This window comes from Miniopterus schreibersii (assembly GCF_964146895.1).
Source record: "Miniopterus schreibersii genome assembly, chromosome: 9".
In the NCBI taxonomy this organism is placed as follows: Eukaryota; Metazoa; Chordata; class Mammalia; order Chiroptera; family Miniopteridae; genus Miniopterus; species Miniopterus schreibersii.
The window spans coordinates 84,068,142-84,093,763 of NC_138118.1; the positions used below are offsets into that span (position 1 = coordinate 84,068,142).

The following is a 25,622-nucleotide window of genomic DNA, read 5'->3' on the forward strand; positions in this document are numbered from 1 at the left end:
TCCCCGGGAGGAGCTGGAGGGTGGGGCAGCGGGAGCCGCGGGACCGTCTCGGCGCCACGGAGCAGGGAGGCGGTTGCCATGGGGACCGACGTGCGAGGACCAGCCAATCAGCGCGGAGCTGCGGGGCCAGCTCACCTCTTCGATGGAGACGCCGGGCTGGGCGGGGACCCTGACCGGGACAGGTGGGGGCCGGGAAGCCAGGCAGAGGGGCTGCGTCACCTCCCCCAAAGCGCCCAGCCCCCTAAAACCTCTAACCGCCTCCGGCCGCCGCACCCTGAGTTCTGGGCGGCCCCCCTCTTCCCGACCCCGCGGAGGGGTGATGCCCGCAGGGGCCCGGCCAGCCTCCAGCGGGCCGCGAGCCCACCTCCCGTTGAGAGGGTGGGCGATTCCGCGGGGACGCTGGGCCGCGGCGCGGGGGGCGGGGGGGCCGCGCTCCGCAGTGCCCGGCGGCCGCGCACGCTCACTCGGGCACCGGGCGGGCGGGGCGGCGCTGACGTCACTCACCGGCCCCCCCACCCCCATCCCGGGCGAGGGGCGGTGGCCGCGCCGGCTCCACGGGACGGACGCAGGGAGGGACCGGGACGGAGGGACGGGCGCACGGCCAGGCTATGCCCGGGGAGGCGGCCCGCGCGGAGCTGCTGCTGCCGGAGGCGGGCGGCCCGGGGCCCCGCACAGGTGAGGCCGCGCGCTGTGCGCTGCGCGCGTCTCCCCCGCCCCTCGGTCGGTCCCCGCCGCCTGCCCTTCGGGCCCCCGAATGCTGACCCCCGCCCGGCCGCCCTCGGGGCCGCGGGAGAAGGCGGGTGGGCGGCCGGAGCGAGCGCCCGGGCCCCTGCGCCCCATTGTCTGCGCGGAGCTGTGGGCCTGGGCGGGTCGGGATCTGGACCAGAGGAGGCAGGTTCTCGGCTGCACCCTGGGCCCTGGCGACCCTTGTCCCCACCTGCCTTAAGCTGCAGAGGGCCGGCGCTGGCCCCTGAGGGGGGAGTAGGACGGGAGCTGGCATCTGGGAAGCCAGAGGGGTGCCCTGGGTCGGGGAGGTGGAGGTCCTGGGGCGCAGGGCCTGGGAGCAGTTTGCCATGTGCAAGCCGCCGACCTTGGAGGGCTAGGTCAGCCATGCTGGGGACTCCGGGTGTCCGCCTGGGCCTGGGAAGACAGGGTGGCCCAGCAGGAGGTCAGCCATGTGTGACTCGGAGAGGCCAAGGGCACCTTGCTGTGGGCGAGAGGTCACCTGGGGATGGGACCAGTGCTGGGTCAGGGGCCTGGCCTCCCTCGGGGGTCCAGTAAAGGGGGCAGAGCTGGTGTCCCCAGACCCAGGGACTGGGCTGGCTCTGCTCAGACTGCATGATGACCTTGAATGAGTCACTAAAACCTTTGACCTTTAGGCTTCCCCTCCACTCCGGCCTTGGCCCAGCTCCACCCTCCCCTCGTCCCTGGGCCCTGGGGTCCAATTTGGGTGGGCAGGGGTACCATGCCAGGCTCAGTGGCCAGAGCCCAGTCTCAGGCACTCAGCCCCGCCCGCCACACCCACCTCAGGCACTAGGTGTTCGTCACACCCCAGTGGACCTGCAGGACCCCCTTCTCAGGACCCTCTGGCCACCCAGCACCTCAGCAGTGTGGCCCACGGGAAGGGGCCCTGCTTCAGGTCGATGGGCACCCTGGGCAGGGGCCACGCCTTTGAAGTGCACCTCAGATCTGGGTGGATGCTCCGCTTTGCAGACAGAAAGCTGAGGCACAGGAAACACTGTGTCCGGGTCAGAGTGCAGGCCCCCGGCCCACGGCCGTCTGACCCCAGAGGTCCCGAGAGGTCCTGCCAAGCCCAGCAAGGCAGCAGATCACAGGCAGGGAGATCGCACCCAGTGTCCCAGGAGACGGGCACCTCACAGAAAATCTGGGGTGCCTGTTTGTGCCACAGTCGCACCCCATACACCCTGGCCCCAAGCTGCTCGCTGTGGTGAGAACTCTTGGAAATTCTCCCCCAGATTCAGCAAGTACCTTTCCCTGTGCCCCGTCTCCAGATGACACCCCTCTCCGTGGCCCCCACCTGGGCTCAGCTCAGCTTCTCAGGGCAGGTGCCAGCCTGCCTCACGCCCTCCTCTCTCCACAGATCGATCCTGTGATGTGGCTGCAGCCACCACCCCAAGAGGGGACCAGCAGGAGCACTGTGCCCTGACCCCGGGGCCCAGCGCCCTGGACCTCACGTTCCTGCCCAGCAAGCCAGGCGCCCGGCCCCCGCCTGAGGGAGCCAGCTGGGATGCAGGGCCTGGCCAGGCACCCTCAGCCTGGGCGGTCCCCGTGGAGGGTGGCCCCAGCCCAGGGCCCCCCGAGATCCAACCTGCCGAGGGGCCTCTCCCAGCCACCCTAGAGCCACGGATTGTGATGGGGGAAGAGACGTGCCAGACACCCCCCCTCCCCTGGGCAGCCCTGCAGGAGCTCAGGGACCGGGAGGGTGGGCCCCCCAACCTGAGCCCGCCCCCCGCATTGTGTTCTCAGGGTGACCTCGCTGTGCCTTTCCTTGCCTCGGACCCCGATCCCTACTTCACTCCTCCCTCCACCCCCAGCGAGACCCCTGCCTTGCTCCTGGGCTCCAGGCCCCGCAGGGATGCCAGGGATGCCCAGGCTGAGGCAGGGGAGGCAGGGGACTCAGGGGACTCACCGCCCACCTCGCCCTCGGGCTCCTACATCACCGCGGATGGGGACAGCTGGGCCTCTTCTCCGTCCTGCTCCCTGAGCCTCCTGGCCCTGGAGGAAGGGCTGGATGTGCCCTCAGGCTGGGGCTTCTCTCCACTGGGACCTGAGGCCCAGGAGCAGGAGTTGCCCCCTGCGGGGTCCCCAGGACCCCCATCCCCCTCATCCAGCCTCTCCTCTGACAGCAGCTCTTCCTGGGACCAGGAGGCCCACTTCTTCGAGCTGGATTTCCTGGCCAACGACCCGATGATCCCAGCCGCCCTGCTGCCTTTCAGGGGCAGCCTGATCTTCCAGGTGGAGGCTGTGGAGGTGACGCCTCGGCCCCCCCAGGAGCAGGAGCAGCAGGCGGAGCAGGACCAAGAGGCTGCAGCCCCCGATGGGGACCAGGCCAGCGAGGACAATGACAGCACCTTCTCCTCCCTGCAGTCGCTGTCAGACCTGTCCATCACCGAGGGCATGGACGAGGCCTTCGCCTTCGAGGACGACACCTCGGCCGCCTCCTCAGACCCCGACTCAGCGTCCTACGCTGGGGTGGAAAGCGAGAGGCAGTGTAGCGGGGAGCCCCACGCACAGCCCGCCGCCTTCCTGCAGGACGGCCCCGCGGCCTCGGAGGGAGAAGCGGGTGTGGAAGTCACTGGGGGCCCTGATCCAGGCCGGGTGTCCCCTGTGGCCCTGGCCCCACGTGCTCCGCAGGAAGCCCTAGGCCTCACAGAGGTGACCGCTCAGGCCCCGCAGCAAGAAGCAGGCTCCACGGCTGGAGCAGCGCCTGTGGCCACACCGCAGCCCCGGCAGGAGGGGGCCTGCACCACCCCAGGCCCAGAGCCCAGGACTGAGCCCTGGACCGTGCTGGGGGAGGCAGGCCGGGTGCCCAGCCCAGAGGCTCTGCGGGACCTGAAGGAAGACACAGGCCCAGCGCCCCGGCCTGGAGGAGAGCAGACCTTACCCCAGGACCCCGTCCCTGCAGCCACCTGTGAGCCCCTGCAGGATGCTGGCCTGCCCTTGAGCCAGGGCCTTCCTGCTGCAGCCGGCCCTCAGGCCCTGCAGACAGACACAGGCTGCGCCCCAGGGACTGAGCCCACGGCCACCTCGGCCCAGCATGAAGGAGGCGAGACCTCGGGACTGAAGCCGGCACCTGAGGTGAAGGACTCAGTCCACACTGGAGACCTGCAACCTCCAGACCTGGACCCGACCCGACAGGATGGCCCAGAGCTGGCTGCAGACACTGGGATACCCTGGGCCTTACTTGGAGATGCAGGCCCCCCTAAGCCTATCTTGGAAAGCCCAAACACCCCTGAGCCCATTGTGGAGGCCCTGGACATACCTGAACTCGCCTCAGAGGCTCCAGACACCCCTGAGCCCACTGTGGATATCCAGGACCCTTCCTATCCCCCCATGGAGACCCTGGACCCCCCAGATTCCTCCAATCCCACCATGGAGGTTCCAGGCACCCCCAAACCCACCACAAAGATCCCAGACATCCCCGCTCTCGCCTCAGAGATCCCAAAGCCCACTGAGAAGATCCAAGACCATCTACACCCCCCCTTGGAGGTACTGGAACCCCCAGAACTCCCCAAGGAGGCCCTGTTCCCACCCAAGTCTGCCTGGGAGATTCCGGACCCCCATGAGCCTACTGTGGAAATTCAAGACCCTCTGCACCTCTCCACGGAGGCCCTAGAACCCCAGGGCCTTCTGGAGCTCCCCAAGCCTGCCTCAGAAATCCTGGACCCCCCAGGGCCTTCTTTGGAGATTCCAGACCCCCTTGGGCCTGCTGCAGAGATCCAACACCCCTCACAATGCCCGATGAAGGCCATGGAACCCCAGGACCTCCCCAAGGGGACCCTAGGTTGCCTCAACCTCGCCTTGGAGATCCTGGAACCCCTATATCCCTCTACAGAGCCCTTGGACCCCCCAAAAGTGGCCCTGGATCCCCCTAAGCCTGCCTCCATTGGAGAGGAAGTAGCCAAGGGCCTGCTGGCACCCACTGGGGGCACCTGTCCCAATGCCCACCTGCCTGCTGGTGAGGGAACTGAGCCCCACTCCCCACCAAAGGAGGCCCCAGGGGCAGAGAACCAGGTGGACAGAGGCTCCAAGCCAGCACCCCAGGGCACTGGGCAGGCTTGTGGGAGCAGCTGCTCCAAGGTGGGCCTGGTACAGCCCCAGAGCCCAGCAGAGGGCCGAGGGGGTAACCTGGGGCCCAGGCTTCCATCGGCTGTGGCTTCAGAGTCTCCATCAGGAGCTGTGCCCAGGTTGGGAGGGCGCTGCCCCGAAGAGCCTGCCCCCATGTCTCTACCACACTCCTCTCTGCAGGAGCCTGTGCCGGACCCGGGGGCTGAAGAGCAGGCCCAGGCAGCCCCCCAAACCCTCGGCCCCTCCCCATCTCAGCCCCAGGACAGACTCCCGAGCCCTGAGCCCTCCACTCCCACTGTCCTCGCTGGGGTAGCCCTGTCCCCCGCAGCACCCCCTGTCCCATGCCCTTGCCAGGGTCCCCGGGAAGGCTCAGTGGAGGCAGGAGCCCTGCGGGCAGTGGCTACCTTCTCAGGAACCACGAACCACCACCGAGGGGCCAGGCCGAGGGGCAGCCTCCCGCCCCACTCCTCCCTCCTCAGCCCCAAGGCGACCCCCATGGGGGGCACCCATGCCAAAGACCTGGCCTTGCGGATACCGTCCCCCTGCCAAGTGCCTCCTGGCTCCGGGCTGCGGAGCCCTGCCAGCCCTCAAGGGCTCCCGGCCACAGAGCCGCAGGATGACCAGGACAGTCTGGAGGAAGGTGAGAGTGAGCTGGGGCACCGTCCACCCAGGGGCCAGAGGTGGTGGGATGGGGGGTTGGGGGCTGGCCGGCAGAGCCAAAGCCAAGGGCCGTCCTCACACCTCCCCCGTCCCCAGAGTCGCCCTTGGCTCCTGGCTCCGGCCAGCACTCAGACAGCCACGGGGAGTCGTCAGCCGAGCTGGAAGAACAGGACCTCTCAGGACCTCAGGCCACCCAGTGCCCAGCCCAGGTGCCAGCGGGGGGGAGGGGGGGGAGTACTCCTAGGGGGCTCTGTACCCCACCTCCGGTGCTCACACGCGCCTTCCCCAGGCCCCAGCTAGTGGCAGCAGTGAGGAGACCGCGGCCAAAGCCAAGCAGAGCCGCAGCGAGAAGAAAGCCCGGAAGGTGGGCTGGGGCTCTGCTCCCTGCGGTGGGGGGTAAGGGGAGCAGGGCTGGTCGGACAACCCACCACCCAGGACGGGGGCACCCTCCCACCCATGGCTGATGAATCCCATCTGTGGGGGCCTTTGGGGAAGGGCAGTGACCAGATACCCTAGTGAAACAGCTGGGCCTCATCTGCCTGCGTCCAGCACCCTGCTCTGCCCGTGGGGAACCCTCCCTTGGTGTGCTGCCTCCCCGGCAGCCCAGCCCCCACCCACACACACCGTGGGCAGCCCCAGGCCTGAGCCCGCTGTGCCCCCAGGCCATGTCCAAGCTGGGCTTGCGGCAGATCCAGGGCGTCACCCGGATCACCATCCAGAAGTCCAAGAACATCCTCTTCGTCATCGCCAAGCCTGATGTCTTCAAGAGCCCGGCCTCGGACACCTACGTGGTCTTCGGGGAGGCCAAGGTCAGCGGCGGGGCGAGGGCATGGCGTGAGCAGGGGTGGGCGGCGCGGGCGTGCTGACCGCTGACCTGGGCTGTAGATCGAGGACCTGTCCCAGCAAGTGCACAGAGCGGCTGCAGAGAAGTTCAAGGTGCCCACGGAGCCCACCACCCTCGTCCCCGAGTCGGCGCCAGGGCCGCGGGTGAGGCCACAGTGTGAGGACCAGGGCGAGGAGGAGGTAAGGCCCCGGGGGCGGGAGGGGGCTCTGGCTGTGGGCGGGGCAGCCCCAGCACCTCCTGCTGCCCCCCAGGTGGATGAGGCGGGACTGGAGCTGCGGGACATCGAGCTGGTGATGGCGCAGGCCAACGTGTCCAGGGCCAAGGCCGTGCGGGCCCTGAGGGACAACCAGAGCGACATCGTCAACGCCATCATGGTGAGTGGCTGGCCCTCCAGACGCCTGTGCTGGCCCCGCTGCCGGCCCCCCACCCCACCCCCCTGACCCTCTCTCTGAATTTCCTGCAGGAGCTGACTATGTAGCCACTGGCCAGCCCTCGGCACCAGCCCTGACCCCAGCTCTGCTGCTCAATAAAAGGGTGTCCCCATCACCTCTCTCCTGCTCCAGCTGCTCCCCAAGCGTAGCCTCTAGCTAAACGGGATGTGAGGAGACATGAGGATGCTCCTGGAGCCACACGACACCCAAGGGTGGTGGTCATCCCGAGTCCCCACAGGGTAGGGGACCGACTATGGTGTTCCATCCCCATGTCCCAGGGGTGCCCAATGTTCCCCGAGGTTGGAGGCAGTTGGGTCACTGGGCTGTGGCCCAAAGTGTGGGCCAGGGAACTGGAATTCCTTAAGAACTCCTCAGACCCAGGGCGCCCAGGAAGTTCCACAGGGGCAGCGGGGCTGGAGGGCTGCAGGGAGACGGCCTTTGCTCAGAGGGTTGGCAGTTAAGCCCCCAAGGTTCTCGAAGTCTCACTGGGGCCAGTTCTAGGAGTCACCGTGCCTTCCACATGTCCCTTCTCTCCAGAGTACAGGGACCCAGAGTGGAGTTCACGTCCCAGGACAGGGTGCACCAATATGCCAGGAGTGTGGGGGACCTGCAGAGTGGGGAGCCATGTGCATGCAGGTGGGGCCCCTGAGGGGAAGGAGAGGTTCCTGGCCGTCCACACATGCCACACCTCACTGCACAGGGTGCCTGCTCCCCCCGGGCTGCCTCCTCACACAGTCAGGGTCTGCGGGGCAGAGGCACCATCTGAGTGAGGGGTGTCCTGAGCCTCCCACTCCTGTCCCGTCTCCAAGCTCCACCTTAGGGTCACCCCCACTGCCTTCCCACATTCAAAGGGCACAGGAGGGAGACTGAGGCCAAGGGGCTTGGGTGGGAGGTGAGGGCACAGTGCCCCCACCAGTCTCCCTGAAAACCAGGATCCCAGGCTCTATGATCATACGCTTTCAGTGTGGGGACAGTGCTTCTGGTGGGGGGAAGGGGGATGACAGGTGAGACTTGGGGTCATTAGCAAGAGGCCAGAGCACAGCCCATGCCCCTCGGGGCACCTGGTGCCGTCTCCACAGTGAGAGCCTGACACTCCCATCTGAAGGCGCTCGGGACACCTGTTTCCTGATCATGTCCAGGAAGCAAAAGCCCCCCAATCAGGTCCCCCCATTGGCCTGCTCGAGAGCTGGACAGTGTTAGCCCTGGGCGTGACAGCCCGCACGGCCAGGGACACCGGCTCCCACCAGGATGAGCAACACGCTGGCAACCAGAGATAAATATTCACATTGCAGTAAACTTCCTTTAAGGTCTCTCAGAGTTTCGGTAGGAACGTCATGTGCAAAATGACAGCTGTCCGGGCTCTGGTGGGCAGGGCCCTTCCCGGCACAGCTGCAGGTGGCTGGGGCAGCCTCCGCCCCACCCTGTCTCCTTCACAGTAGAGGCCCCTGCACCCAGGCCCAGCCAGTCCCAGCCCGCACGGGGAGGGCAGCCGCGGGCACCAGCGTGTCAGGCTGAGTCCTGGTCCATGCTGCAGCCCAGCGCCTCGATGTCATTGCTGATGTCTGAGATCATGCGGTCCCACTCGTCCCCCTCGGAGGGCGCGGACTGGTCATCGGAGCTGCCCGCGGCCCTATTCCCATTGGAGGTGGAGGTGGAGGTGGAGCTCACGGCCCTCCTGTACCGGCCAAAGCTGTCGGTGATGATGCCGCGGCCATCCTTCACGCCGATGGTCTCGAGAAAGTTCTCGAAGTGTTGGCTGTCCTTCTCGGGGATGAAGGGCCGCAGACCTAGGGACACAGCGCACGCTGACCCCACATGTCCTGTAGGCAGCAGCCCCGGGGACCCTATGCCAGGGATGCCCCAGACGGAGGAGACAGGAGGGGGCCCCAAGCAAGGTACTCCCACTGCCCAGCTGCACTCCCAGGTCTGGGGGACCACTCACTTCTGGACAAGACTGGGAAGACGCCCTGAGCTGGGGTCGGGACCTCGGACTGCTGGGGCAGAGCCCAGGACTCAGGAGCCTCTACTGGCTGCTGCCCCAGCCCGTTTTCTGGGGTCAGCAGGGTGGGCACAGTGGACCCAGGGCGCCCAGCTCACCCAGCAGCAGGAACTTGCGGCTGTCCCCATAGAGCCGCCGCAGGTTGATGCAGAACTCATGCACCGAGGCCCCGTCGCGGTACTCGTGCAGCAGTGCCGCGAACTGCTGGATCTCCTGCGAGGACAGCTTGGTGCGCAGCTGCAGGGAGCAGGTGGTGAAGGGAGCAAGGGCCCAGAGCCACACCCGCCCTCCGGACACACCGCAGCCCCTCTGCCACAGGGGCAGCGGCCAGAGCACCCCCAGCTCCTCCCCCAGCACGGCCCCGGTGGTGGGGGCGGCCTACCGTGAGCATGTAGTCCTGCAGCAGCTCGGCGGCTGTGGCACTCAGCTCACTCTCGCTGACTGTCTTGGCATGTGGCACTGTGGGCACACACTCGGGGAAGGAGCTGCAGGGACACAGTCCTGCCCTGTACCTGTGCCCGTGACACCCCGCAGGGCCCAGAGAGCACAGGGGATCAGGGCAGGTAACAGGAAGGGGCCTGCCGTGGGGGAAAGGGCATAGCAGGTTGGGAGGGCCTGTAAGGTGACAGAACCCAACAGGGTCTCACAAAGTGTTGCCATCAGCAGTGTGACCTTGGGGAGCCCCCTAGACAGAATGGGGGACAGGAGACCTGAGGTGGGGGTGCACAAGGGCAGGAACTCACAAGGTGCTGGCGTCTATCTCATACGGCTCCTTCATGTCCACCTTAGTGGAAGAGTCGTCTGCAGGGAGATGCAGAGAGAGGCCTGGGTTACGGGGGTGGCATCCACGCAGGGCCCAGCTCTCAGCAGGCCTTCAGGGGCAAAGCATGGGCCTGGGGACTCCTCCTTGGGGCCTTGTGAGGTGGGAGTGAGGCAGAGGGTTCCCAGAGTTGAAAAAGGGAGAAGGCCTGTGGGGGGCCTGGAGGGGTTGGCATGGGCTCCACCAGCAGTGTCCTAGGGCTTTCACTCTCCTTCCTGAGCCTGGCAGGATCACCATGGCAGCCCACGCTCAGGTGAGGGACTTGGTGCACCCTGCCCTGGGTCACACAGCTGGCAAGCACAGAAGCCATGACTAGCTCTGACCCCAGCCTAAACCAGCCCAGCTCCACGTGGGGACAGCTGCTCCCCAGGGACAGAGATGGGCCCTGGACGCCAAGACCCTCAGACACACTGGACAGTAACCTAAGGTCTATGTGACAGACCATGAGAGACCCTGAAGCACTGTTACATGCAGTGACCTAGAGCTGAGGGAGAGGCAGGTGCCAGAGTGTGGGGCTGTGGGAGAGAACGGGAGAAAAGGGGATTTTACCGCCTATGGGAGCAAAGGCAGGGTGGTGGGCAGAGGAGTGGCCTCCAAGGATGTCATGTCCAAATCCGGGACCCGTGACCATGCTAGGTGACGTGGATGGGAGAGGAGGTGGCCGAACTCTGACCTAACACAAGGAGCCTGTCCTGGGCTACTCCGCACAGAAGGCCACACTGGCTGCTGGGCCTCTAACCTCCCGTGTGTCTGACTTATAGAAGCCACGACCCTCAATAAACCACAGATTTCAAATGCAGCAGATGTGGCTACAGTGGGCTGTGTGCACATGCAGCGTCTTGTGCGCCGAGTGGGCAGATGTCTGAAAGGCTTCGGACCAGCGTGAAGGGTGGGGAGCGCCCCAGTGGTGTCCTGGTCCAAGCCTTTGGTGCTCCTTCACTCTACCCCAAGCCGCCGCCACCGCCACCACCCCAGCAGCCTTCATCCTGGGAGGGACCCACCCCAAGGGAAGCAAGCCTGGGCAGCTGGAGGAAGGTTCCTGCAGCCACTCTCAGCCCCAGCATGGGAGCCCCTCCTGGCCCGTTCTGAGGCAGGCGAAGTGACCTTAGCCACATGTGGTTCAAGAATGGCCTTCCCAGCCCCAAAGTCATGCAGGAGCCCACAGACTGGCCTGGGGTGGGCGGGGGTGGGTGGGGCAGGAGACAGCTCTGTCTTGACTACACTTGCAAGGAAATGTGAATAGTGAGGTCTGGAAGCCAAGGCGTCAGCTCAAACCCCAGGACCCCAGGCATGGCAATAAGGTCCCTGGACACGAACGCTGCCCAGGCAGCCTGTCCCTGTGACAGGAGAGCCCTTGGGGAGAGGGGACGGGCCCCGCTGCCTGCAGGCCTCACTCACCGCTGTGGAGGGAGAGGTGGTGGGTGGGGGTCGAGGCCCCATCAAATATGGCTCTGTCCAAGAAATCGATGGTGGACTCAGTGTACACAATCTGGAAGACCTGCCCGAGCAGGGAGCACAGCTCCTCCGCCGCCACCTGCCATGGGGGACAGAGGTCACCCACCCGCCAGCATGCTCCCTGCAGCTCATCCCACTGCCCTGCCGGCCACCACCCTCACCACTCATCCTAGCCTGGGTGGGGCCGGAGGACAGCATTCCTACACCACGGGCTCCACACGCCTGCTGCTGAGGCAGGACCCCAGGGTTCAGGCAGTGTTGAGAGGGGCCTCTAGTGGGGATGGCCAGGGAAGCAGCCCACAAGGAGGACCGCCTGCTGCATCACCACTGTCTCAGGTGTGGAAACGGAACAGAAGCTGCCAAGGGGTTCCTGGAGGCTAGTGGCCCTAAAGTGGCTGATGTGGCCCCAAAGCCTAACCCACTACTCCCAGGAATCCTCCTGCAGGGCACAACCTGGGGTACAGGGAAACACCCATACCCCATCATATACAGGAGAGGGGGGGGGCTGAGGAAGAGAGGAGCCATGCAGCAGAGCCCAGGAGGCACCACTCAGTGGTACTTGGAGCCTAAGTGAGGCTGTGGGTGGGGCCTGGGTCAGGTGTGAGGGGTTGGGCCTGGTCCCTGCTTCCAGCTGGCTCACCTTGCTCTCCGTGGCCAGGATCACCAGGCAGCAGGCCTCCACAGGCCCCACTCCACTCTCGGACAACGAGCCTGCAGTGAGGCCTCTGGAGCTCTCTGCACACAGACTCTGGCTAGGGGAGATGCCGGGGTCCTGGGCTGAGAAGTCAACACAGCAGCAGGTCAGAGCAGGTGGGGAATCTCAGCAGCAGGCTCTTGGCTGCCCCTACCTGGTTCAGGTGGGGACAGGCCACACGCCTTCCACTGTCTTCTCTAAGCAAGGGAAGGTATGGGTGAGCAGCGCCATCTTCAGCTGCCCACAGACCTTCACCCTACGTGACCTGCCAGCATCCTCGCAAAGATGCACGAGCAGCTGGTGTTCAGCTTCTGATCCCCAGAGAAGGTGTTGACAAGGCTCCAGTTAAGATACAACGGGCCGTGAACACAATCCTGACAGATGGGGAAACTGAGGCATGGGGCAATGTGCAGGGCGAAGAGCATGTGATGGACAGAGTCCAGACAGGGACCCAGACTGGGAGCCCCACCCATGCTCCTAAAACCAGGGGCTCCGCCTGGGTCCTACCCTGAGTGCCTGAACAGCTGGCTCTCACCCCTCCCTGCCAAAGCCGTGGGCTGAGTCCACCTTCATGTTTACTGTGGAGACTTAATGAGAAGATTCCTTTCACAGCCTTTGCACTAGTTGGAGCCACATAAATTGCCATTTTTGTAGATTAAAGTTGAATATCAGCAGTTTTGTGTTGTTCAACTTAAAGTAACGTGTCATTAAATAGATGCCCATTGGACACAGGAAGGAAAACGGGAAGCGAGAAGAGGGGAGCTTGCTCAGTGCAGGTGACAGGCAGGGTGTGAGTGCACGTGTGCATGTGTGCGTGCATGTGAGAACGTGTGTATGGGGGGGTCTAAGCATAGCTGCCTTAAGCTAAGGGGCTGTAACTCGGGCAGCCACGGTGTGGGTGGCCAGCAGCAACCCTAGGTGACAGGCGGGAGCATCCTGACCACCTTGCTCTCCAGAGCTGACCCCACTCAGACAGTGGTAAGGATGCTCCCCAGGGCTCCAGCTCTGAAGATCAGCCCTCGATTCCCTGTAACCGCCGGCCTCCCTCTGCACTGCCTGAAGTACAGTGCATGGCCCAGGCGGGTCCCTCGGCTACCCTTATACCCTAGCCTCCTGGAAATGAACGGCTTCGGGACAGTGCCTGACGGGTCCAGGACAGCATCTGCGTTGTAGCACCAATCTTTGAACCCCACCAGGAGGGCCCAGTGCCCATGTCTCAGGGCAGAGGCTGTGGGCCTAATAGGCAGCTTGTCTTCAAGTGCCCAGTGAGGCAGCTCTACTGCTGGGAGGAGAGGCTGCATAAGGTCCTTCTGAGTCCCCTCCCAGGGCCCACTCGGATCAGCCCACAGCCCAAAGTCTCCCTGGGGGTCTGGCCTCACCTTTGCACCCCAGCTTTGGGAGGACCACATGGCCAAGGCAGGGCCCAAACATTAGTCATGCTGAGCTGAGGCCTCACCACAGCCTCTGGTCTGCCAGGCCTGGGAGTTGCAGGATACCCCAGTGTCCCGGAAGGGGCAGCACTGAGCAGAGCACAAGGCTCAGAGCAAGTGGCCAGACTCAGCACCTATCCCTGGGGACCTCCTAAGTGCTGCCTTCCTCTGACTGAGGCCGACCCCAGGGACAGGAGGACTGCTTCTCAGATGCAGTGAGTGGCAGCAGCTGACCCGATGCTACGGGGACTCTCTCCGGAGCTCTGTTCAATGCAGACTCCTCGGCAGACACTGAGGGCAGCACACACTGAGACCCTGCCTGGCCCCACCGCCCAGGTCGGTACCTGTCTTCAGGACCACCAAGTGCGAGGCGTCATCCCGCACATAGGACACCGCAGCGATGTCGTGGATGGGGACCCTAAGGATGGTGTCCTCCCCATCCCTCCAGGCCAGCTTGACGTTGTAAGCAGACAGGCTGATGACTGCGTCATGCTCCTGGGTTAGGTGTCCAGGAAGCTGGTGGGCTCTCTGGAAGGGACACAGGCGTCAGACACACAGGGGCTCTGAGACCTCACCGCGCTCACCATGGGGCTCCCTGGAAATGCCTTCAGATCCAGACCCACAGCACGTGATTGCATGTCTTGAAAATGTGGAAACAGAACCATGAGGAGCACGTCTGGGGAATAAACTCATGTTCAGACCAAGGAAACAAACGTGATGGGGCTGGTCCTCTCTCGCAGCCATGAAGGCCCAGGGTCAGAGGACCAGGAGCTGCTGCCAGAGTGTGAGGGTCAGAGGTTGGGGTTAGGAGGTGGAGCAGGCCGAGGGCCGGAGGCGGGGTTGGAGATGGGTTACCTTTGCATTGTCTATGAAGTGCAGGATCTCGGTCCTGCTGGACGGGTTCAGGTAGCCCGGGATGGATGTTAACTGACCTAAGTACTGAGAGAGCAAAGAGAAAGGCCATGAGAAAGGGGATGACCAGGAGCACCCAGCCTTGTGCCTGTCACCAGCTGCTGCTTTGATTCCTCTGGAAGCGTGGCCCCTGTGAAGCACCCTGAGCTCTGGAGAAGCCTCGGTGCGGGAAGCAGTCCACACTGCCTGCCATGCCGCTCTGTGCTGCCCCAAAGCCCTGATCGCTGCAGCTGGACAGCACACCCAACACTCCAGTCACCGCCGAGGGCCGGCAGCAGGAGAGGTGCGCAGAGGGACCAAGTGACGAGCCCACCAGCACAGGCTTAACTGCCTGTCTCCTGTGTGGGGGGTCTGGAGGCGACACGGCGCATGTCACCTGTGTCCCTCTGACGTTTCTACACTGACAAGGCCTTTCCTGTGTTCTCAGTGCCCAGGGACTTGTTCCCATAGCAGACCTGCCCTCCACACTTCCCCTCCTCACAGACACGCACACGTGCGGTCACTGTCTCAACAGGTGACCCGGACGTCCGTCCCCTGCTCAACACGTAAAGGGCCTGGGTATCCTGATCCTGTCCTCACAAGAAAAGCCCGACAAACTGAAAATCAACAACTTTTCTAGGATCCACCAGACAGCGAGGTCGCAGAGGTTGCAGAGGTGAGCTGACCAGGTTCTGGGCGTGGGGGAGACAAGCCTGAGACAGAAGTTTTGGGGCCAGGCGCCAGGTGACGACAAAAGCAGACCAACAGGCTTTCACGAAAATTTTAAAGTTTTGTCCTCAATACACTATCCACACAGTAAAGAGGCAACCTGCAGGCCAGAACAGGAGGCGACATTTGCAAGGCTCTGAGGCCAGCACATGGGACTCACTTTCTGTTTTCAGAACTGTTCCCGCTCTTCTGTTCTGTTGTCTTTCCACGTAAACTTTGGAATAACCTCTACATCTATAAAACATCCTGCTGGGATTCTGAAAGGAGTTGCTCTGACCAGTCTGGGGAGCACTGGCGTGTGGCCCGGGCGGCGTGTCCAGCCCTGAGCTCAGCCTGTGTCACCCACTCTGACCTGTGGTGACTTTCCCAGCGTGGTGCCCTCTCCAGCGCACAGATCCTGTATACCTGTGGTCACCTGAGTGTGGGCACCTGAGTGTCTCACTTGTAAGCAGCATAAACGGTGTTGCATTCTCAGCTCTGGTGCCCGGCTGCATGGGCTCCCGGCGCCGGCCCATGGCCTCCCTGTCCGCAGCCGTCTCCTTCCTGCTCTGTCTCTCACCTCCTCCAGCTGTGCCTTGTTTCTTACCTATTCCCACTGTACTGATCTAGGGGGCAGTCTATCCAGTGTCCCGGGCACAGGCTTTGACAGGACTCCAGAGACCTGCGTCTGGGCTGTGACCAAAACCAAGGAACCAAAAACCCACAGCCAGCCCAAGAAAGGCGGCGCTCACTACCACAGGGGGGCTGGGAGGGACCAGAGGCAGGAGTCTGGGGGTTGGGCACTGAGCTGTCAGACAGGGCACCAGGCTCTGCAGACAGTGGCGGGCCTGGTGGGGGGCGCGCAGGGTGGGCACTGACCTTCACCTCCTTCTCGATGTAGTCGCTCAGCAGCCGGTCAGGCTCCACGCGCTCGGGCAGGGACAGCACCACAGTGTGCAGGGGCCGCCGCTCGGCCACCCTCTCGTGGGCTTTCTTATCTCTGCTCTTCTCTCCTTTGAGGAAGACACGCTTGAAAGGGGACACGATTCCAGGCTGCGGGCAGAGAGGCACCGGTTGGCCCTGGATGGTGTTGCTCAGTGGTTAGAGCATCGGCCCTCAGACTAAAGGGTCTCGGGTCCGATTCCAGTCAAGGGCGCGTCGTACCTGGGCTGCAGGCTTGGCCCCAGCCCCGGCCGGGGTGCGTGTGGGAGGCAGCCAATCAAGTGTCACCCTCACTCCCATGTTTCTCTCTTTCCCCCTCCCTCCCACTCTCTCTAAAAAATCAATGGGTAAAAATACCCTCGTGTGAGGATTGACCACAACAAAAAAGCAGAGAAACGGCACCAGTTGCAGGTATCACTGGCACAGGCTCTGCACAGAAGTGGCTGCCGCCACCACGTCCCGACGTGCACACACGGGCTGTGGGGAACAGCACCCAGATGCCACAGCAGGTGGGCTGAACCCTCACCTGTGCACGGACACCTGGAAGGTCAAGGACCCATTCCCAGAGGGGGGCAAGAGGGCAGAAAGGAGGAAACTCCCCCAGACAACAAAATCGGAGGGTTCCCCAACCCTCAGGGATCCGTGTGTCACTTCACTGCAGGACCTCAGAGAGGCCGGGGCAAGTGCCACCCAGGCTGTGGCTCGGCAGTGGATGGCAGGGCATGTCCCCCGCACCCCACCCGCCACCTTCCCTCACTGTAGGAAGAGGGTGTGTCCCCTCTGCACACCCCTCCCCCTGCCAGGGCCTGGGGGCTCCAGGCTCCGGAACCAGTGCCTGGGCAACCTCACGCCCTGGTCAGAGTCTGGACGGGCCTGGAGGCTCACTCTACAGTCACGGGTGGGAGAACAGGGGGACTGCTGTGAGCCCGGAGGGCGCACACCTGCTCTGTAACTGCAGGAAGCCCTGAGCACTCCCAGGTACGCGTCCGCTGCGGGGAAGCCGCTGTACACAGAGGCCGAGAGTCACTGTTTCCGGGTGTCTGAACACACACCAGAGAAAACAGGCACCGACAGGCAGGGAACTTCCCAGACACAGGTGAAGCCAGAGCTGGAGCCTCGGGTCACCTTCCATCCCCGGGGACCCCGTGGACAGTGGAGGCTGGGCTACAGCAGGCCCAGCTCTGCCCGGCACTTACAGAAACAAGCACAATCATACTTTAGCAACATTTTTTTCTTCTTCTTCTTTTTAAATATGTGTTTATTGATTTCAGAGAGAGGAAGGGGGAGAAACATCACTGAGAGTCACTGATCAGTTGCCTCCCGCACGGCCCCACCCAGGATCGAGCCCACAACCCGGGCGCGTGCCCTGACCGGGAATCGAACCGCGAGCCCCTGGATCCTAGGTTGGTGCTCAACCACTGAGCCACGCCGGCTGGGCTGAGCCACCCCTGCAGCCGGGTCCACACATGCACCACCGCCCCCCCCCCACGGCAGAGCATGACCTTAGCTTCTTCACAAACAGGAGCAACAGGGCATGTCAGGGTTGGGAACTGAAGCTGGCTCTGCACATGAAAATGTAAAGGAAGTTCTGGTTGAAAATAAACAGAAACCACCAGGCTCCAGGCTGTGACCATGGATTAATTCCTGGGACGAGCCTGCGACCAACAGGGTTTTAAAGGCGGATGCAGCCCTGCAACCACTCATTCTTCACTCAGCAAGCGTTTTTACTGGGAGCTCAGGTTCCTCATCACCAAAATGGTCTTGTAGCCTTTGACCCCCGAAAGGCAGAAGGACCCACTCAGCCCCAGAAGGAGCTGTGATGGAGCCTGGCAACCACAGGAGGAGCCTTTGTCAGGAGCCACGAAGACCTGACAGTGAGCAGACTCACGGCCCTCAAACCTGCAGAGCAGCGTCCCCACCATCCCCGTCGCAGATGCTGCGTCGGTGCCTCTGCTCCTCATGGGGGCGGCGTGGACAGAATGTCGGGCATGGCCGGCGGCTGTGGATGTGCATTTTTCTGACCTTTTCCCTAAGTTATTTTCCAACTTGGATCTTGGGTCCCAACTGACCACAAGTCCATACACAGACAGCTCCTGCCAGCGGCTGACACCTGCGACCCCTCACTCCCGAGTTCAAATGCATGAGCCCAACAAGCCACCCATGGCTCCTCGCCTCACCACCATCCACCCAGAGACCCGGAAGCCAGCAGAACCCCCACCCACCTTCCCAGAGCAGGGCCCCAGGGGACCTAACGCTCACTGTGCCTGCTCTCTCCACAGCTCTCCAAGTGGGAACGGCCCTGCACCCACCTCGCTCTCCATGGCACAGCCCCTGGGGTTGTCCATAGGGGGAGGGACTCCTGCGGGGGAACTGGGTCCCCCTCTCTGCGGACAGCAACTGGGTGCTCTCCTGCTCACTTCTGCTCTTGCTGAAAACCATGGTCACATGTCGGCCTCCCTCTGAAACCGGAAGGACAGGAACCACAGCTTCCGTCTGTTTTCAGCTTAAAAATAACAGCGAAGAGGCAGCACCCTGACAATGGGGGCAAGCCCAGAAAGATGCCAAGTAGCCCACAGTCTCCCTCAGTAAAGGTGAGCGAGCGTGCGTGGCCTGGTCACGTTTAAGAGCCATTTACGTGCATCTTTTCCTGTGAACCGTCTGTTCCTACCTCCTGCCACTTTCTCTCTGGTCACGAGCCTGTGTCCTACCTTTAGGAGAACCTAACATACGGGATATTTACCCCATAATTACTTTTCTTGACCTGTGTTTCACGCACGTTGGTGTCATCAGATCCTTGGTCTCGGGCCTGCTGCCTCTGAATTTGGGGTAACAGGGAAGCTTCCCAGTCTCCCAGGTCACTGAAGATCCACCCACCTTTCTGTGCACACAGGGCTCGTCTGTTTCCACCTGCATCGCTGACCTGCCTGTTCACCCTGCTGCACATTAGGGAGGACGGGTCTCATTTCTCCCTTCCCCCCCGTCTACCAGCTGCCCGCTGGCACCCCTCACAGACCCCACAGCAGGGGCCTTTCCAGCACCCCTGGTCTCCTGGGGAGGGGAGCCCCTCCTGGAAGGCCTGTTCCTGAGGCAGATCACGCAGCAGCAGGACCTGGCTGTGTGGAGCCTTCTTCTCAGAGGTTTCCTGGCTGCCCTTCTTTGTTTGTAACACAGACGAGCGTGAAGTGGTCTAGTTCCAGAAAAAAGCCTGACTTTTATTGGGATCATATCATAAATTAACTCAGGGAGACAGACACAGGAAGCAAGGCTGCTACAGTCCCACACTGCTGGCCGGGAAGGCCTCGCCCAGCTCAGGTCAGGACCATGAGGGCCACCGCCATCTGCATCAGTGCTCATGAGCTGCCTACAGCCCAGTGCCCTGGGCACTGTGACCAAGGGACGCCCGTCCGGGCTACGCCCTGTGGGCGGATGTGACACCCTACCCATGCGTCTTCACGTGGCCACAGGGAGCACTGCAGGGAGCAGCTCACGACAGCCTGAGCCATGGGGAAGGTGACCAGAGGGACCCGTGTGGCCAACCTGCCCCATCGTCGGCAAGTAGGTAGGTGGGCACCTGATAGGAGCCACACAGGGGATGCACACACGGACACCCACTGCGGGGCTGCAGAGCGCGCAGGAGGGCAGTGCACACACCACTGCTTCCTAACAGACGCCACCTGAGCGTTAATTCTGCGAACGGGACACAAGTTCCTTGTGCTACTCTTGCAAAAAATGATTTTAAAAGTATGCATCAAAACAGCACACATTTTACAACCACACACACACCGAAGGACCTCACTACACAGGTCGGGATGGCTGCCAGCGAAGGGGGCCTGAGAGAGGAGGGGGCTGGGGACTGAAAGAAATGGGTAGATGAACAAATAAACCCAACAGGAGGCCCCAGGGAGGCCTGCAGGGAGCAGTCGGGCACGGGGTGGATCATAAAGATTAAAACGCATCAAAGTTTCTCTTCTCCATCCTGGGGGAACGACGCAGGTGAAGCGGCACCTCCCGCCACGAGTGAGCAACACCCACCCCAGGGTTCCCTGAACAGGAGAAACACCTTGGTCAGACTGACCTTTCTCGTTTCCAGAATCCAGCTGTTCTCCCTCCTCCTGGACTAAGGACACCCTGCAGTTCACCACCTTAAGCCTCAAACAAAAGCCCAAATTCCAACCCAACAATCCCTCCTAGGACTGTTTTCACCACAAGCATCTAATGCCTGACCTCAACAACCCACAGACTGCACCGCTTAGGCACTGGGGAAACTGTAATGCGTGGGCGCCAGCTCAGGTAAGAAAACATGCCCTTGTACTTCTACTTCATTGACAGATCCCGTCTCAGCTCCTTCACACTATGACCCAGGAAACCTGAGGGATAGCGCTGCTCCTGCTTGGAGGGAGGGATGCGACGGGGCCGAGAGAGGCAGCAGTGAAAGAGCCAGCACTCACAGTGCTCAGGACAGTGACTGTCTGGGGCCACCGACCACACACAGGGCCGTGCAGGTGGTCCCGCCACTTGAGTCACCCATCCGTCTGTGTCTGCGTGGACAATGGAGACCAGGTCCTCAGACCCCCAGGCTAGACGGGGACCAGGTCCTCAGACCCCCAGGCTAGACGGGGACCAGGTCCTCAGACCCCCAGGCTAGACGGAGACTAGGTCCTCAGACCCCAGGCTAGATAGAGACCAGGTCCCACCACACGATCCCCACCCTGGGGCCAGCACACCAGATTGCTGTCACATCAGCCAAAGTCCCAGGCTTGCTTCACAGTCACCTGCCACCCTAGCTGGGTGGGACAGAGGACCACAGACCGAGACTCACATAGCCAACACCCCTTCTCTCCAGGGATGGAGGCCACACGCCAGGTCCAGGCAGGGCTGGATTCCTGAGGCATCTCTCCGGGGCGTGGAGGTGGGTCTTCTCCTGGTCCTCACATGGTCGTCCATCTAGGTGCACACTCCGGGGGCTCTTGGCCCAAGTTTCCTCTTCTGATAAGGACATAGGTCATATGGGATGAGGCCCATCCTATTGACGTCATTTAACCTTAACCACCTCCTTAAAGGCCCATCTCCAAACACAGACCCATGCTGAGGTGCTGGGGGTTAGGCTTCAACACCAGAACTTGAGGGGACACGCTCCAGCTCATCGCCCCAGAAGCAGGGTGCTGAGGACATGCACGTGGACCAAGCTGTCGAGCACTGATGATGGTGAGGCTGGGTCCCCAGGTGCCACCAAGAGATTCTCTCCATTCCTGGGCTCAATGTCTTCATAACAAGAAGGTTCCTGGCCTGGCCGGGCGGGGCTCAGCGGTTGAGCGTCGACCTAGGATCCAGGCAATTGGGGTTCGATTCCCAGTCAGGGCACATGCCTGGGTTGTGGGCTCGATCAATGACTCTCTCATCATTGATGTTTCTATCTCTCTCTCTCCCTCTCCTTTCCTCTCTCTGAAATCAATAAAGATACATTTAAAAATAAATAAATAAAAATAAAAATAAAAATAAGAAGGTTCCTGACTCGCTTATCAGAGCACGCTTCCCAACAGTCCCCTTGCCTGTCCTCTGAGGTCTGTGGCCACAGAGCTCACTGTCCCCCAGCACATGCACCGGACACACAGTCAGGGCCAGTGAACAGTCCTTGGAGAAACAGGTGACAAGCTCCAGTCACTTCAGCCGCTCCCCAGCCCAAAGCAGATACCCCTGCAGGCTTCACCCCACTTCCCCTCTCTGAAGGTCACGACATGGTCCCCACGTGTCTCTCCCAACACACGAGCACTGGCCTGACACTGCATGTGAGCAGCTCACTTCCAAACCGTACGCACTGTCCTCAGCCCTCTCCTCGCTGTGAAGTGTGTCAGCAGCACTCAAAGCAACAAATACGGAGGCTTCATGCCGACCAGCGAACCCAGACTCAACTGTGGCTCGTACCTGCAGAGGGGTCACCAGGGCGGTCGGGTTACTACCGTTGACGGCAACTGCAAGGAAAACCTACTAGGTACAGAAGGCTTGCAGGAGGTCCCACTTCCTTAAGCTTTCATTTAAGCTACTCAGGTATTTACACACACGTGCACACCTGTGGAGAATGTGCGAGGTATGGCAGCCTGACAGCTGGAGTCCAGAAGTTATTTTAGTTTTTTCATAATCCTCACCCAAGAGTATCTGTGCATTGATTTTCAGAGGGGAGGGGAGGGAGAAACATCGACGTGAGAGAGACACATCGATTTGTTGAATCCCACATATGCCCCAACTGGGGCCTGGGATCAAACCTGCAACCCAGGTACATGCCCTGGACCGGGAATCAAACCCGAGACCCTTCGGTGGGCGGGCCAATGCTCTAACCACTGAGCACACTGGCCACAGCTGGAGTCACAGCCATTTAGAAGGCGCTGGTCCAGGCCAAGCTTCCCGTTCCTCAGACACTGGCTGACGGGTGACCTGGCAGGCACAGAAGCTGGGAACCTGGGGCCCATAACCTAGGGGAGCTTTTTCTTTCCACTTTTTATATGGAAGTTCTCAGACATTCACAGAGGTAGGCAGGATAATGAATAATGAATGCCTGCTGCCAAAACACCTGCTGCCTCCCCCTTCTGGTTGCATAACACTCACCTCACAAATCACGCAGTTTCACCTGTAATGTCTCAGCACGTTCATCAGATCAGAATGTGACAAAACATGGATATCAAACACCCCAGGATTAATAATGCCTCCTCACGACCAGTGAAGATCCGCTGCTACGTTTCCAGGGCACCTTATCTATCAGCTTGTCCTTCTCACTTGAAGAACCCAAACAAACCAGATCGATGCAGAATTACATAACTTTGTTCGGGCTGAAGTCCCGGCCACTGCAACCCAACAGCAGCACAGGCAGCAGAAGCTGGGACCGAACAGGGTTGAGCCCCCGTCCAATGGTGGTGACTCCCCACAGGCTGCAATCCTCGACTGAGTCAAACATTTTTGTAAAAACGCACACAATCCAACTCAAGTGCACGCCTACATCTCTTACAAAAAAGGAGCTAACTCCTGACAGAATAGTGTCAAATGCACAGAACCTGGGTTCGTTTTCTGAGGAGGCAGGTTTATTCTCCGAACCCCAAATCAAGGTTTGTGGTCTGCAAGGTTCCAGTCACTCTAGAGACCTCCAGGCAGGAGTGGCCCCGGTGGGCCCAGGTGTCAAGCACCCGGCAGGCATCTCTGTCCCCATGCTCACCCCAGGCGCACCAGCAGTCAACCATCCCCCCCAGGCTCCTCCTGATTCCCTCACCCAGTGCCTTCCATGGATCACAGAAGGGGCTCAGGTCACCCTCCTGTGTGCCAGGGTGGCCTGAGGACGGACAGGACTGTACTTGGGGCCACTTCATATGAAATCCACTTGGTGCTACTGGTTCTTTGGCAGCTTGCCGCTCCATCCTGAGGAACTGGGCCATGTTAGCTCCAGCCTGAATAACTGCTTGACGAGCACCACAAGTGTCTGAAGGCCCGAATGAGCCTAACATCCACATTTTTAAAGGTTAAATCTGCATTTTTGAGGGAGCTAACTTGGGAAGAGAATTTAAATTCCAACTGTACTTTCATAAAACTATTAAATTCTTACTTCTGCTGTTTCAGCTTGAACTTGAGTGTATGTTTTAGAACAAGTGTCTCTGGTTAGTTTACCATGATGAAAATGACATACAACGGGAGCAGAGCAGGAAGGTTCTGACGGCCTGAGGCTGGCACAGAACAACAGGAAAAGTGTGCTAGTGGTGGCCTGGATAGGAATCCATATCCCTGCGGGTGCCTGTGGGAAAATGAGCTGGGGCAGTGGCAGAACAGAGAAAACATACACTCCCAGCTAAGGCAACTTTGTATCTTCTAGTAGAAACTATGAATCTCCTCTAATAGACAATGAAATTCATCAGTAACCTCTGTGCCTAAATCTTTCCACTGCCCACAGCTCTGAAATTCTTGAGTTTTACTGCCTTTTCACTTCTTTTCCAAACACTCAGGAATGTCTGACTGATTCTCTCTCTTTCTCTCAATATTGCTAAATGGTGTAATGTTTCTACCAAAGCTGGTAGAAGGTTCTAGAAGAAAGTCAGTCAATCCCATCCTTCCTGGGTGGGTGCTAACCCAGCCACTCTCCTCAGCAGGTAGAAGGAGAGTTTGGCCTGATTGTGGAAGACTGTGGCCAGGACTGCTGGGACTGAGCTGGCAGCCAGGAGCTCTGGGGACAGGCCATCTCCCGTAGGGCCGTGGCCTACCTGGCTCTCTGAGACAGGGAAGGAGGGAACTGGCTGAATTTCTTCCAGGGCCTTCTACCGGCTTTGGTACAAAGCTTACACTCAGCTCTCCTCCTTCCCAGTGGGCAGCATCCCTCTGCAGGCTAAGGCTTCAGGCTGAATCACTTTCTTGGGCTGTCTTCCAGACTTGAACATCTTTGTAGGTAACCGCTACTGCACTGGAGGGGGACGTGCGCGCTCCTGACACAAAAGGAGCAAACACGGTGAGACAGGCAGCACCATGCAGCCCCCGGACACCACCTGCCTACACTCAGCCTCAAACGCATCTTTTTAAAGTGGGGCACCTTGTAAGACAGGGGATGAGGAACTCCACGGGAAGACACAGCGGGCTCTGATGTGAGATCACAGGACTCGTCAAGGTCTGGTTCAGACTTCAACATGAACGTGCACACGCAACACTTACTAAACCGAAAACGACAGGCAGGGCGCCGAGGCAGGTTACAACGCCTGTATTTGAGAAAGACACACTTCATTGGAGCCACTTTCCCGTTTAACGCCAGCTTACCCCCCGCAGTTATGTCAGTCTCCTCCCGAGGATGAGCAGCTGGACCAACTACTCTGCCCGCCGTTAAAGCCGCATCTCTCAAACCGCATCCACCACGGGGCCTCTTCAGCTACGTCCGACATGCAACCGGGAAACGTCACGTCACCGAGCTCACTCGGGGGTATCAGGGAGAGGAAGCCCCACCCGTGACGGGCCGCCCGTGGGGCAGGGCTCCCGGTTTCACGCGGGGTCAGAAACTTGAGGACACTCCGCAGCGAACGCTCGGACACCGGCTCCCCCGCTGTCGCCACGGTCCCACCCCTGGGACCCACGGTGCCCGAGCGGGTCGGGGCCCCGGCCGGCCATGTGCGGAGCCCGGGTTTGGGGGAGTCGCCGGCCGGAAGGGCGGAAAGGCGTGGCCCCTTCCTCCGCCGCGCCGGCCGGCCGGGGACCCCACGGCATTGTCCCGGGCGCGCCGCCCGCCCCCGCGGGACCCCTCCGGCGCGCGCCCGCCCTCCCGCGCCCGACGCCCGGCCTCCCCGCGCCCGCCGCGCCGGCAGAGCGAAGGGCGAGCGGGAGCCTCCCGGAGCCCGGCCCCGCCCCCGCCGCCCCGGGACGCACCTTCTTGCCCTTCTTGCCCTCCTCCTCCATGGCGCCGCCGGCGGGCCCCGCGCCCGGCCCGCCCCGGGAGCCCCGCGCCCCCGCGACCGCTACATGCTCGCGCGGGCCCCGCGGCGCCGCCGCCGCGTTCCTGCGCCGCCCGCCCTCCGCCCCGCCGCCGCCTCCTCCGCCCGCGGCCGCCAGGGGCCGTCCGCACCCCGCACCCCGCACTTCCGGGCCGAGGCCGCGGCCCCGCCCCACGCCCCGAACCCCGCCTTTCGGGGCGGGCGGCTCGCGCCGGCCTGGCCCCGCCCCTCCAGGGCCGCGGGGCCGCGTTGGCCGCGCCTCTGTCCCGCCCCCGGCCCGCCCATTGCCCCGCGGGGCCGCGCGGGAGGCCGGAGCGTTTGGATTCCGCCGCCATCTTTACCGCGGCAACTTCCCGGCCTGCCTCGCGCTCAGGGAGGCCGCGCTCAGGCCGACGGGAAGCGGAGGGCGTGGCCGGCGGGAAGGGGAGCTCTCAGGAAGGTGAGTGCGGAGCCGGGGGGCGGGGCCAGGGGCGGGGCCCGCGGGGGCGGGGCCCGC

The 25,622-nt window shown here is 62.0% G+C and overlaps 2 protein-coding genes across 14 annotated transcripts; one reads left to right on the plus strand and one right to left on the minus strand.

The window, feature by feature from the left end:
* The first annotated feature begins 572 nt into the window (after positions 1 to 572).
* NACAD (NAC alpha domain containing) lies at positions 573 to 8,054 on the plus strand. 2 transcript variants are annotated; one of them, XM_081146487.1, is made up of 9 exons: positions 573 to 675; positions 2,102 to 4,821; positions 4,990 to 5,449; positions 5,566 to 5,678; positions 5,759 to 5,833; positions 6,132 to 6,278; positions 6,355 to 6,492; positions 6,565 to 6,687; positions 6,777 to 8,054. In XM_081146487.1, exons 1-9 carry the CDS (start codon positions 609 to 611, stop codon positions 6,789 to 6,791), a joined length of 3,858 nt encoding a protein of 1,285 aa, XP_081002613.1. In that variant the 5' UTR covers positions 573 to 608; the 3' UTR covers positions 6,792 to 8,054. The 2 variants fall into 2 exon arrangements, with proteins under 2 accessions (XP_081002613.1, XP_081002612.1); XM_081146486.1 differs by having other exon boundaries at positions 2,102 to 5,449.
* On the minus strand, positions 8,019 to 25,480 carry CCM2 (CCM2 scaffold protein). 12 transcript variants are annotated; one of them, XM_081146508.1, is made up of 11 exons: positions 25,468 to 25,480; positions 24,241 to 24,403; positions 15,621 to 15,794; positions 13,998 to 14,081; positions 13,487 to 13,670; positions 11,659 to 11,795; positions 10,962 to 11,097; positions 9,487 to 9,544; positions 9,126 to 9,228; positions 8,842 to 8,980; positions 8,019 to 8,531 (listed from the first exon to the last, which is right to left on the minus strand). In XM_081146508.1, the coding sequence occupies exons 2-11, from the start codon at positions 24,334 to 24,336 to the stop codon at positions 8,251 to 8,253; spliced, it is 1,392 nt and encodes a 463-aa protein (XP_081002634.1). In that variant the 5' UTR covers positions 24,337 to 24,403; positions 25,468 to 25,480; the 3' UTR covers positions 8,019 to 8,250. The 12 variants fall into 12 exon arrangements, with proteins under 12 accessions (XP_081002634.1, XP_081002633.1, XP_081002632.1 ...); XM_081146507.1 differs by lacking the exon at positions 25,468 to 25,480 and adding an exon at positions 25,062 to 25,106; XM_081146506.1 differs by lacking the exon at positions 25,468 to 25,480 and adding an exon at positions 25,062 to 25,106 and having other exon boundaries at positions 9,126 to 9,255.
* Positions 25,481 to 25,622: the final 142 nt, after the last annotated feature.